The sequence below is a fragment of the Ammospiza nelsoni genome, chromosome 31 (genome assembly GCF_027579445.1).
Source record: "Ammospiza nelsoni isolate bAmmNel1 chromosome 31, bAmmNel1.pri, whole genome shotgun sequence".
Classification (NCBI taxonomy): Eukaryota; Metazoa; Chordata; class Aves; order Passeriformes; family Passerellidae; genus Ammospiza; species Ammospiza nelsoni.
The window spans coordinates 1,368,871-1,382,479 of NC_080663.1; the positions used below are offsets into that span (position 1 = coordinate 1,368,871).

Consider the following 13,609-nt stretch of genomic DNA (forward strand, 5'->3'; position numbering starts at 1 on the left):
ATTCTCCCATGGGGGATGGAGCTGGAGCAGCGCACGAAGCTCTTCCCACACTCGGGACACTCGCAGGACCTCTAACTGGTGTGGAAATGCTGGTGAGTGATGATCTCTGAATCCCACCTGAAGCTCTTCTGACATTCCCCACACTCCCAGGTCCTCTCCCCAGTGTGGATGTTCAGGTGTTCCATCAGGGTGGAGCTGGAGCTGAAACCCTTCCCACATTCCAAACACTTGTGGGGCTTCTCCCTGCCATGAGGCTCCACCAGCTCTGAGCTCTGGCTGCATCTCTGGCCGCCTTCCTGGCTCAGGGAAGCTCTTTCCTCCTCACCCCTCCCTGGGCTGGGTTTGCAGCCCCTCCTTGTGAGGGATCTCTGGGGCTTTTCCTCCTCCTCCATCTGGCCACAGCTTGGGAATGACAAACCCTGGTTTGGAGGAAACCAAGGTGGGAGCGCCTTGGAGTAGAGGCTCCTCCTGGCCAGGTCCATCTCTGGAACTCAGCAGGAGTCTTGTGTCCATGAAAATCTCCACAAGGTCAAGATTCAGCCCGAAAAAGCTCTCCCAGGAGTTCCCTATTGCTCATCTGTCCACTTTTGGGGTTCCAGAAGTTTCCTTTCATGGGGGTCCAATGGTTCCAGGGGTTCTCCATTCTCCAGCGTCCTGCTTAGGGATGATCCAGGGGCTTTTGGGGGTCCATGGGGGCCCTTCTCCCCTGATGCTCTGCTTTGACATTCCAGGGATCCCAGGGGTCCCTCCTCTCCAGGCTCCCCCCCTTTCCAGTCTGCTGGGGTCCCCCAGCTCTGGGATCGCCCCTCTCTGCTCTCCCCACTCTGGGGGTCCCAGGGGTTCCCTCCTCTGCTCTCCCGGGGGTCCCCAGGACCAATGTCCTCCCCTGCCCATACTGGGCAATGGCCACGTGGGCCCCCAAAGATCCCCCAAGGGGCTCAGCTTTGGGCTCCTGCAAGATCCAAACCTACACACACAGAGAAAAAAACCTCCCAGAGACACCAGATGATATTTGGGGGCAATTCCACAACCTGCGAGCTCCAAACACACCCCAATAAAAAACCCTCTCAGGGACCCCCCGATGGATTTGGGACGAGCTCCCCCTCCCCGCTCACCTGCAGACGACCTGGGAGCGATGGTCCCTTGGCAGCGGCCACAGGGGGCACTGGAACCTCCTGTTCCTGCTCCTCCTCTTCCTGCTCCTCCTTTTCCTCTCTCCTTCCTCCTCCTCCTCCTCTTTCCTAATCCCACCTCCTCCCCAGTTCCTGCCTCCTGTGTGGCAGCTCTGCAGGGCTTTCCCCTCTGCTGGGAACTGTGGCTGCAGCTCTGCGGGCCAGCCGAGCTTTCCTGCCCAGGCTGCTCCTCTAAAGGCAGAGCAGTGTCAGCCTGCAGAGCACAGCTGGGACAGACTTGGTCCTTCTCAAGTGCCAAAGGAATGCAAGGAGGGCAGCGGTGTCTGTCAGAGCAGGACACGCTGGCTTGGTCTTCATATCTAAAAGTGTGAATGCATCAGCTGCTGGAGACTGAGGCCCCATTAATCTTCATCCCAGCCTCAGACAGGAACATTATTTAGCTGTTTTTCCATCCTGCCTTTCATCTTCAAAGGGAACCTCAAGGCCTATTTAGGGAGAGATCCTGCTTGGGCTCAGTTTGGGGTATTAGTCCAACTTCAGCTGTTCACAGAGGGAGAGGGAGAGAAATGAGAAGATGGATGTTCAGAGCAAAGCTGTCTTCTAAATCCTGCAGTTGTGTTTGGGTCTGGTGTCAGTGACAGCCTGTGACAGGGATCACCTGAGCAATGGATGTGTGTTTGCTTTGTTGTGCAATCCCAAACAAAGCAGTTGGATCTGAAATAATGAAATCATCCAATCACCAGTTGGATCTGAAATCCCATAGAATTGCTAAAGGGTTCCTGGCTGTTTTGCTCTGTTTTCACAGAACCAGAATTACCTCCTGCTTGCAAAATATGTTTGAATAATAATAAGAGTGTTGAGGCCATTAGAGAAGACTGTAGGTGCAGAGAATGTTGTTAGAGCTTTGAGGCTGACAGCTGAGGGACCATTTCTGCAGAGCTTGCAAGGCCAAATGTCTCTGACCATGTGTCTTGTAAGCAGCCCCTGGCTGGCAGAGCACTGGGCTGTGGGAATGGCCCTTGCTGAGCTCTGGTGTCCCATCCCAAGGCAGTAGGGCACAGCCCGGCTCTGTTGCTCCAAAAAGACTCGCTCCGTGTTTGCTGTGGCCTCCTGCCACAGACTCCTGCAGTTAAAGGCTGCAATGTCCCTTCAGGTGGCCACCAAGAAAATGAGTCTCAGAGGGCAGAACAGGGAACGAGCTGTGAATGAGATCCTGCTCCTGAAGGACAAGAACCCCAACATTGTCAACATTCTGGACAGGTGAGTGCTTCAGCTCTTATCCCGTGCCCGGGCCCTGCGTTAACCTTTCCTGGCATCCGGAGTCTGTAGCCTGTTTGGAAAATGCCTGACCCAGCCACATCTTCCCAAAACAACAGCCTGGCAGTTCACTCCCTCCATGTGCTTTTGTTGCTTTGCTTTGGTTTTTCCTTCAAGTTCCTCCCCTTTTGCTGTGTCTCCCAAGAAGTGCTGATAAACCACAGCAGAAATTTTTTCCCTTGGCTTCTTCTTCCCAGCCCTTTTCCATTGCTACAGATGCCAGGAATATCGGGTTCTTGTTTCCAGAAATGCCTCATTTGCCCAGTTTTCACTGGCCTTGCCTGTTTCTGAAGGGACTTTCTGAAAGGTTTTCTGACTGCTTTTGTCCCAAGTGCTGCACGGCCTCCTCCCCTGGATAACCCTGGCAGTTGTGTTGCCTTGTTCTGCAGGGAATGGTGGAACTGATGAGTCCAGAAGCTGAACCAGCTGGGGCCAAGGGTTGTGGTTCCACATTGATCTGGGCTGTTGCTAAACTGCATTTTTCACCTGCTTGCCATCTAAGGCCTCTCCTTTCTCACAGGTGTCTCCTTCTCCTTTAGACTGTGCAGATTCCAAGCGCTGTGCAGCCTGGCAGCAATGTCTCTCCATCTAATTCTGTCCTCACTGACAAATGACCTGGAAACAAAACTCCACTCCAGGCTTTTCCATGGGGGAATTGAGCTCTGCACTTTCATCTCCATGCCATTGTTTCCTCTTCCAGCTTCCTTGTTGATGGAGATCTCTGGCTGGTGATGGAATACATGGATGGAGGAATTTTGCAGGATGTTGTCAGACAGACACGCGTGGCTGAAGGAGAGATGGCAGCTGTCAGCTGGGAGGTGAGGGATGCTGCTTGTCACTCCCATGGCTGGGACACGATGATCCTTCCAAACAGGGCATGAAAACAGGAGTGGCTCCATGCTCAGGGCTTTGTTTCTGTGTTGTTTTTGTGAGCTGGAGAAGAAAGAGCCTCTGCAGTGAACAGCCTGCCAGCATCACTGCACTTCTACTCTGTTCTTGTTCTCTCTCCTGCTGTTGTGGTACTCTCTGTCTGGTTTGGATTTGATTTGCTGTTCTCAGCTGTGCCTTGAACCGTTTGCCTGGAGCTTGTGTGCACTGCACTCCTGGCCTGTCACGGCAAAGCTGCTGCTGGCAGAATTCTGAACTGTCCTTTCTTGTGTGATATATTCTGGCCATTGGTTTTTGCCCTCGTGTTTCTTGTTGTTATGTTTGCCCAATTATCCCATCATAAAAAAAACCCGAACAATATTTGAGATAGCAGCAATTTTAATTGAATAGTTTAGAAAATATTATCGACAATATGATTTGATTAAAAATAAGGGATAATTCAGTTCAAATAATAGCACATAAGCAAAAGATAACTGCGGGGTACGGAGTGCAGGGCTCTTGGACCCTTGCCACCTCACGTACAAGCTTGCCAAGTGGATTCCCCCCTTATATGTCATGTGTCAATGCCATCTCCTCCCATTTTCAATTCATCACATTTTTACCAGCACCCTCATCTCCACCTTTACCGTGCATGCTCCACCACTCGGTTTGGTGGTCGCACAAGTCTTTGGGGGTCATTTTGGATGAAGACCTCTCCTCTTCCTCTTTGTCCTTTAATTCACCGTTGGGTTACACATGCGCACCAAGCCAGTACAATGTAAGCCAAAACAAAGATATTACTACAATTTAGCATCAAAGCAATAAATCTCTTATAGTGGACATTTTCCTGGGACCCAACCAGATTTTCCCTTCTCTCAGTTAACTTTTAGTAACTGTTCTCTCTTGCTTTTTCCTCCTATCCTTGAACATCTGCCAGGAGGGGGGATGGAACCCCTCCTCTTCCTTTCTTCTTTGGCATTACAACTTTTATCTGTTTTATTATTTCCAAATATTAATTACTGTATCAATATTGATTACTGTTTCAATTTTATCAGCATGAATCACACCTATTTACCACATTGTTCTCTCTCAGTGTCTGCAGGGCCTGGATTTCCTCCATTCCAAGCGGGTGATCCACAGGGATCTGAAGAGCTCCAACATCCTCCTGGGCATGGACAGCTCTGTCAGGCTGGGTGGGTGTTCCTGGACAGGCACGGCGCTCCCGGGCTGCGGGTGTGGGGCTGCTTCCCAGGGAGGGCCAGAGCCCCACAAGGGCTGCTGGGGGCACTGCCCGGCCCCTGCTGCCAGCTGAGAGCGGCTGCCCCTGCAGAGAGCTCAGGAGAGGAGCAGGATGCCAGCAGTGCCTTTGCTCTGCCTATGGCCCTGCCAGAGGGGCAGCAGTGGGAATCTAAAGCTCCAAGGGAATCAGTAAAAGCCACTGCATGAAAGCTGAGGGTTTCTTGAAGGGTCCAGTTTGCACCTTGCACTCTCAGACTGAGAGCGAGGAATCTTGGTGCTTGGTTTCCTCATTGCAGCTGCCTTTGACAGGGTTTGTTTCTGTCCTCAGCTGATTTTGGCCTCTGCGCTCAGCTCAGCCCTGAGCAGGACCAGTGCAGCTCCATGGTGGGCACTGCTCACTGGATGGCCCTAGAAGTTGTGACCAGATTTCCTTATGGCCCCAAGGTGGACATTTGGGCCTTTGGCACTGTGACCATCGGGATGGTGGAAGGAGAACCTCCTTACTTCAGGGAAACGGCGGCCATGGTAAGAGGCAAATTCTGCAGTGGCTGCAGAGGCCTGTGAGCACAGGGGGACCCTGCACTGGGAGCAGCAGCTGGAGGTTTCTCCACATGGGAAGGGAATTCCCAGAGGAGTCCAGACCCAACACAGAAGAATATTCTTCAGTCTCCAGCAACAATTTGCTTTGCGATTTATGTTGTTGCAGCTCATCTGGCTGTGAGGATGGCCTTAAAATGTGAAGCAAGTGCATCAGCTCTAATGTTACCTTGCAGGAAAACCTCACACCACGCCCAAATCCTGCCCCCAAACCCAACAAGATTTCTGCAGGAGCTTCAACAAGCCATTTTGCAAGATGATCTTCCCCCTGATTCTTCTCACTGGAAAACATGTTGAGAACATAATGATTGTTTAACATCCTCATAGTCTAACATATTTCTTTCCTAGTCCAAGCTACTTTCTCGGTGTCACCAAGCCTGAGCTTTCAGCAACACAAACCTCCTGTTTCTTACCTGGCAGTTTCTGGGATGGGGCATCAGGAATGTATTTACTTGAGTGTCAGTGGCACTGCAGAGATGCACTTGATGTAAGAATCCTCTGAAATAACACAGGCAGACCACACTGACTCTGGAAAATGGCCTGTAAAGCTGGTGTCCACATTTGGAGAAGCAAAATGTGCTATTTCTGATGGAGGTTCCTACTGACAGAATCAGCCAATGAAACTGGCTCTCAAGGTGAGATCATTTGGATGTTGCAGTGGTTGTGGCAGCCCCAGGGTTTGGGTTTTTTGCTGGCATAGCAAAATGAGCTCTGAGCAGCATCTGTGGCAGGGAGGAAAGTGCCCCTGGAGCTGGGGCTGAGGCCCGGGGTGGATGTGAGCCCGTGTGGGTGTGAAGGGAGCTGGCAGAGCGCTGAGTTTGCTTTCCCTGCAGGCTCGCGCTCTGATCCGGCAGAACGGGACCCCGCAGCTGCAGGAGCCCCGGCGCCTGTCGGCTCTGCTGCGGGACTGCCTCGAGTGCAGCCTGGAGCCGGACGAGGAGCGGCGCTGGGCTGTCCAGGAGCTGCTGCAGCTGAGGGCCAGGGGCTGCAGGGGAAGCAGCAGCGCCAGGGAGGGGTTTTCTTGTGGGGTCCCCTCCGACAGTCTCCAGTCTGGCTGCGTTCCACACGCAGAGCAAGCAGAATCCTCGCCTGCTGTGGCTTGGCAGGCTCCTTTGGAGCTCATCTGGGCCTGGTGCCCCACAGCGAGCAGGGACATCTTCAAGCAGCTCAGGGGGCCCAGAGCCCTGCCTGACCTGAGCTTGGATGTTTCCAGGGAGGAGGCACCTCCCACATCTCTGGGCACCTTCTGTCAGTGTTTCCCCACTCTGCTGGTTAAAAAATTCTTCCTTAGATCTAATCTGAGCCTGCTTCCCCCTCCGGAGTTTCAAACCATGTCCCTTTGTCCTGTTGCAACAGAGCCTGTGAGGAACTTGACTCTGGAAAGTAACAGTTCATTTCTTTCCTTTTTGTCCTTTGGGTAGCACCCATTTTTATCATCAGCCAAGCCTCCCTCCAGCCTGACCCCTCTGATCACTGCAGCGAAGCAACTGAGGGAGCAGCGGAGCAGATGAAGCACTTGAGGACGTCTTTCGGTTACAGTAGTTAGGACAACTAGTTTGTTATGGTAGTTAGCACTGGTACTTATTTATTGTAGTTAGGAGAGCCTGTTTGTTATGGCAGTTTTTTGAATAAAAACTCTCTTAACCCTCAACTGCCTTGCCATGTCCCTTCCTCCTCCCGCTGTTCCTCAGCTGCCCGGAGCAATGTGAGGGGAGAGCGGGCCCAGCCTGGCCCAGAGCTGAGCCCCAGCAGAGCCCTGGCAGAGCCCAGAGCAGCCTCGGCCCCTGCAGAGTCAGCCTGGAAGGAGGCGCTTGGAGCCTTCTCGGCTGCACCCGGCTCTTGGTTACAAACTGGGTGTGTTGGAAAATGCCACCGGCTCTGCACGAGGGCAGAAGGGGCCCGGGGAAGGCCCAAGTGCTCCATGCAAGGGAAAAACCCGCCCTGGGTTTGTTATAAATAACTGGGTAGTGTTGGCTTTTGCTATTAGGTATTGACTTCTGCAATCTATTCTTAATCACACTGATTTTGATGGAGTACAGTTTCTAATCACTTTTAACTGTTTTTGCTATAGTGTAATTTGCCAGCATTTTGTGGCCAATGCTCTGGCCCCTGTGTAGCTCATATCCTCAGAACATCATTTATGGATGATATTTGAGTTTGTGGACAGTGTGAAAAACATACATTATAGTTTTGGCTTTTGCAAAATATTAAAGTAGATGCCATGTGTTGTGCATTAGAATGTTAACTTCTGCAGAAGTAGCTGTACTTGTGAAATAATAACTAATGTTTTTATTTTTGTAAATAACTGACAATAACACTTCAGAGATAGCTGTGAAATAGCTAATGTTCATTTCAAGTACTTGTGGAAATAGGTAAAACCCTGCGCATGGTCAAACAACATTTAAAAAAGGGATGTGATGAGGATCCCTGCCACTGACCCTTCCAATGTCAATAACTGTCACCTGCTGAAACCACAGAACAGGGGCCCATGTGAGGGAGTGACACACAACCCTCAAAACAGCAATCCACGATTCCTGCACGTGCTCTAAAAAGGCGAGTTGGGGGTCAAACCAACCTAAAGAATTTCTGGAGCATTTAAACGAATTCAAAGTAATGTTTGAATGTGTATAACAATTATGAATATGTATTTGAACAATACAATGGAAAAACTAGACAAGAAGAGTTGCTGTGGTTAACCAGTGTGCCTCTGGCCATCGCCAGGCACCCAGCGCTGTTACTGATTTGTCCCTTATTATTCCTTATTAAACTTTCAAAAATTCTAAAGAGTGAGGCTCCTTTCTCATAAAACCCAAGTTACTTGCCCCTTGTTCTTCCCCCACAGCCAGGATTTGTTAATCCCAAACTTTGTCTGGATGGAGGAGAAGGAGGCTGCGAGGAAAAGGAAGATGCACTGGTGTGGAGGCACATGGGAGTCTCAATCTCCCACCCGTGGGGGACTGGTCCCCAATAAGAAGAATACATTTCAAAGTTATGGTGAGAAGCTTGCTTCTCCCATAGATCTTTGCAGGCACATGCTGATTTATGGAAAGTTATGTTACCCCATTGGCCCGTTGGCTTAATTACCCTAGTTCAACCCCTGTGACCCACCTCTGGTTAGTCTCTAGAATATTCTCCCTCTCTGTCCCTCCATTGGCTCTAATTTACTGCATTCCTCTGCCCCTGTTTCCCTATTAGCTGACCTGACCCTTAACTTCTCCTTTGCCCCATTTTCCCCCATATCCATTGGTCCCTGACCCTCAGCTCCACCCTCACTACCCCTTATAAAAACCCCCTGTGCCCTCAGCTTGCGCCCTGTCTTTGTCCCTGGGCCCTGTTCAGCTCTGTGCCCTGTTCCTGTACCAATAAACCCAGTTTGCTGCAGATCTTACCCAGACCCATCCTGCCGACTTTGTCAGCTTTATAAAGCAGCCGTGAGCTTCGGGCTCCGGAGTGCCGGACGCTCCAAGGGCCTCGGCAGCGCCAGGATGCTCCAGGCTGGGACAGCAGGCAGGGCAGGAGGAATCACTGCCCCTTTCCCCTCTCTGCTGCTCCATCTCCCAGCCCAGCATCGCTGCAGGACAGCCTCACTGCCAACGCCATCCTGCCAGGGATGGACTGGGGAGATCTCCTTCCCGTTCCCTCTGGCATGGAGGCAAATCCCATCTGCTTCTTGTCCGCCCTCCTTCTTCTCCTCATTCTGTCCTTCATCTATCCATGTTCCTCTCCCATCTCCTTCCTTCCTTACTCCTTCTTGTTCCTTCCTCTCCTCCTTCCTTTTCCTTTTCCCTTCTCCCAGTCTCTCCCTCTCCTTGTCCTTCTTCGCCCAGGCACTGAACTGCGGACAGAGACCAGGGAGAACAAATCCCTGTGACAGAACCTCGTGGAAGAGGCCATTTGGAACGGCTCCACGGTGCAGGAATCCAGTGGGGAGGAAAAGGCCCAGAGATCCCACCCGATGAGGGGCTGGAAACGCAGCCCGGGGAGCTGTGAGGAGGTAAAAGCCTCCCTGTGCGGGGAAGGGTTTGGGCAGTGTGAGAAGAGCTTCAGGCAGAGCTCAGCCTATTCCTGGTGCCTCCAAATACACCAGTGCCAGATGCAGAGATCCATGGGGATGCAGAGATCCCCCTGCAGATCCACGGGGATGCACAGATCCCCCTGCAACTTCCGGAGCCACCACGCTGCAGTACGGCGATGCCTGAGAGGAGGCTGTGACCCCGCGGCCAGAGGGTCCCGCTGGAGCAGCCTGTCCTGGCAGGACTGACCCCGGGGCACAGTGACCCACGCTGCAGCACTTGGAGGGGGCTGTTCCCCGTGGGATGGACTCAGCTTGGAGAAGTTCCTGGAGAAGTTTCCGGTGGGAGAGAGCCCAGGGTGCAGCAGGGGAACGAGTCCCTGAGCAGAGGGAGAAGCCCCGGGGCATGAACTGAGCCCGGCCCCATTCCCTGTCTGCGGCACTGCCGGGGTAGGAGATGCAGCTGGAAGGAGGGAGGCGTGGGGGAAAGCTGCATTTAAGGCTCTTCACTTGCTTCTCATCATCCTGCTCTGAGTTTTGGGAGTTTTTGCCAGAAATCTCTCCCCTCCCCCACTAATCCACAGGGGTTTGGGGCGGTTTTCTCTTTTTGGGGGAAATCAAAGCGATGCCCTGATGCTCCTGATTAGGGGTAGGAGAAATGAGGCTCCCGGGCTTCCCGCTGAGCCGGAGCCACCGGAGCCGCAGTGCCGGGAAAGCCGTGGCGGGAGGTGCGAAGTTTGTTTGTGTTTTCAGCTCAATCCCCCTCGGGCCCGGGCCCGTTCCAGGGCTGTTCCTCAGCTCCGGCTCTGCCCTCACGCAGCCCGGGGGTCCCTGAGAGCGCGGGGCGGGGCTGTGCCGTGTGCAGAGCCCGCCCCTGGCTGGGATTGGGCGATGGTGCCGTCAGTCGTGGTTGTGGCGCGCTGATTGGTGGGAGCGGGGCGGAGCCGGGTCTCGGTGGCGGGCTGAGGGCGGCCGTGGCTGGGCAGCGGCGGCATTGTCGGAGCGTGTGTGCGGTGCCGTGAGCGGCGGCAGCGGCCGGAGCGCGGTGAGGCGGCGGCGGAGCTCGGAGGCGGCCGCAGCGCAGGTGGGAGCCGCGCTGGGTTGTGCGGTTCCTCGGGGCCGGCTGCGGGCCTCGGGGGCGGCAGGGGGCTCGGGCGGGTTCGTTGTGCCGTGTCCGGCGCGTGTTGCCGCTGGCGTGAGGGCGCTGCGGGAGCGGCTGCCCGCGGTCTCCTTGCGGCCGCTGCCTCGGCAGGAGCCGCTGGCGGAGCAGCGCTGGCTCGGCCCGGTTGCTGTGGCTGGGACAGAGGGGCCTGCCCCGTGCCCGGGGCTGTGCGGGGAAATTGCCGTGGCCGGAGGTTTCTGCGCCCAGAGGAGTCCTGTAAAAGTGACTTTATTGTTGAACAGAGGGAGAGGCCGAGGGGCATTTGCCGTGCGCTCTCTGCCATTGTTGTAGTTCGCAGCCTTCTTTTTCTCCTCATTTTCCCGGCCTCATCTCCCTCTCCCTTTGCCCACTGGCTGAGGTGCTTGGAAGGTTCAGATCTCCCCATCTGCCAACTGCATGTCCTTGTTAATGTGCACCCCCACTTTTGTATAAGAGCCGATATTCACGGCTCTGTTAAGTTTTTATTCTTGTCGAAGTTCAGGAATTTAGCGGGTCATTCTGTGCGCAGCAGTCCTTGTTCATTAGTAACATTTATTGAAGCTGGTGGTTTTGCCCGTTACTTCCTTATCTACGAGTGCCTGGCCCCTCGCTCAGCTGCTGAATTAGCTGCACTCTCAAGGTGTGGAGCATGGTAAAAAGATGAGAGTTGCTGTAGCACATCAGAGGAGAAACAGCATTCGTTTAACCCATGGTCTGCCAGGGAGCCACAAAACCGTGTCCCATTCCCATCCTTTCCACGTTTGGAGCAATACATGAGCTGCTTTTTGGTTTCTGGTGGTGTTTTTTTTTTTTTTCACCACTTTTCCTTTGTCGTCTCTTTGCCAACAGCAGTTTCAGTAATTTAATTTTCCACAAACTCCTCCTTTTTCTGCTAACAGATGATCTGATCCTATCCCATGGTTAGGTGTTGTGTTGCTCATTTCAGTGGATTGGTCGGCAGGAAGGTCAGGAGCTGGAGCTGTCTGGTTGGTTATTGCGCGGACAACTTGTAATCTAATGATGCCATTGAAATGAGAAATGGGTTCTGTGGCTCCTGATATGAATTGGTTCGAGTTCCCAGGGGCTGGTCCATGGTGTTGTAGGATTTGTTCTGGTAGCCTTTCAGCTTTTTCCCACTTTTAGCCGCTCTCTCCAGCCAGGGCTGCATCAATTGACTGCATTTGTCTAACTAAATCATCAAATCCTTGGATTCCCAACTGATTTTCTTGAATTTTTGGTAGCAAAAAATCCCCAGTGCTCTAATATACCCTATATAACACAGACAGTGACAGCACATGTTGGAGTGGGCAGAGGGATGATTCCCCCCATTTGTTTATAGTGAAGTTTTCCCAACATTCTGCATTTGCTGTTTCCCTTTGCAGCTTCACCCGTTTCTGTTGCAGGGTCAGATATCCTCCCCCTGGGCTCTGCCTTGAGCTGTGCAAATTCCATCAGTGCCAGCAGGCAGAGCTTGGGGTGAGGGGCAGAGGGAATCAGCCCAATTCCTGCCCCAGGCAAGAGACCCAGGTGCATTGTCCACACTTTGCCCAGCAGTGTTCATTTGCATTTCTATATCTTCTGTGAAGGCTGCTTGGAACAAAGCTTCTCTTCCTGCTGCTGGGCAATGTTGATGTTTTGTTGCTGGTGGTTATCTCTGTGGGTGTCTTTTGGGCTGTTCCCAGTCTGTTCAGATGTTAAACTCATCTCTATTGAGTGGTGTAAAAGCCCTTAAAAAAAACCTTTAAAATTCATTTCCCCAAGGCAAAGACAAACCAAGCCTGAGCAGAGAAATAAGATTTAAAAGGAACAAAATCGGTACATTTTGCAGCAGTGCAGTGGCAGGCAGCCCAGAGTGTGGGTGTCAGTGAGCCCCCAGAGTGGAATTGTGCCGTGGTGTTCCCCAGCAGCTGTGGCAGTGCAGGCCCAGCCAGCGCTGAAGCTGCAGCAGTGGCAGAGGAGGGTGGCCAGGATTGCAGAGGATTCCAGGCGAGGATCTGTGGGCAGGCGAGGGGGCTTGGCCCGCTGTGGAGCCCTGGCTGCTGCTGCGTTGCCTTCAGGGCAGGCTCAGGGGCGGCCTCCCATCCTCCTGCTGCAGGCGGGAAGTGCAAATCTCTGGGGCTTCAGAGCCCTTGAGGCCAGGCTGAGGGGTCCCCCCGTGTTGAGCTGTGCTGGCGGCTGTTTCTGGCCTCAGGGACACTTGGCATGGGCCCCTTGGCCACCGGTGGTGCTGCTTTGCACTCCTTGGGCAGGAGCCGATGTCCTGGCTGGGTGTTGGCAACAGCAAAGTGCCAGGGCAGGCTGTGTGCCAGCCCAGCTTCCTGTGGGAGAATGTGCCTTGATATCTGCTGCAGTGGTTGCTGAAGCAGTGAGAATTGCTTTTGCCCCCCTGTTAGGTGCCATGGTGTCAGCAGAAGATATTGAACCCTTCCTGCTCAGGGCATTTCAATGCCAGGCTCTCACAGGCACCCGCAGCTCCGTGGGTTGAGCTGAGCATGGGGCGGTGACCTGCTCTGTGTCTGATTCCCCTTCCTTAATAACAGCCTGTCTTGTAGCTCTTTTCCCTTCTGCTGCCCTTGCAGAGCCATCCACAACCACATTTTCTCCCTCTGGCCAGGGAATGTCCCATCAATCTGTCCCAGCCTGGGTCTGGAGCTCTGTCCCTTGAGTGCAGTCCTGGGTTCCTTGCCAGCCCCTCTCCAGGCTGTTCAGACAGGAGGCTGGGTTGAACCCTTGCCCTGTCCTCAGTTCTAAATCCTCCTGTGTCATTGAACAAGTTTCATACTGTAATAATCGAGGTCTGCTCATCCATTTAGAGGCTCTTTTGGTTGTCAAAGCTTTAACTTGATGCCAGACTTGATCTCTAGGAGGTCCTATATAAGGTTAAACATTTTAGTACAAGAATTCCTCTGGAAAGACCCTGTTTATCATCCACCTATAATTCAAATTCTTTTTCCCTGTCTGGAAGGCCCAGGCCAGTCGCCTCAGTTAATCTTCATTTTAACACTTGAAAGTTCTGTGTTTCCTCTTTGTGTCCATCCATCCAGTTTGTTGACTGGCAGGATAGGAGTGTTGTAGGGAGGCATCCCTGGCTCCAAAAGCCCTGCCTTTAACAGGGACTCAATCCCAGGCTGTGACCCCTTCCTTCCCTCTCTTGGAACAGGGTATTGCTTGTCGTGGTTGCTTTAAAGTAATTTGTATAGGCTCCATGTCTAATTTTCCCTATTTCCCTGGGCCTGCCCACACTTCTGGGTTCACTTCAGCATAGGCCTTGCGTGACATTTGGCACAGAGGTACAGAACTGGC

At 53.0% G+C, this 13,609-nt stretch overlaps 1 protein-coding gene and 1 pseudogene across 1 annotated transcript in view; one reads left to right on the top strand and one right to left on the bottom strand.

Moving 5' to 3' along the window:
- LOC132085572 (zinc finger protein 850-like) overlaps positions 1-212 on the bottom strand; it is a gene marked incomplete at its 5' end in the record, with an annotated part of 95,452 nt that extends 95,240 nt beyond the window's left edge. Inside the window, 1 exon segment of the mRNA XM_059491028.1 lies at positions 34-212. Coding sequence (XP_059347011.1) covers positions 34-212 — 179 coding nt within the window.
- The window catches only part of LOC132085559 (zinc finger protein 850-like), a 280,143-nt pseudogene that overhangs the window by 131,368 nt on the left and 135,166 nt on the right, over positions 1-13,609 (top strand).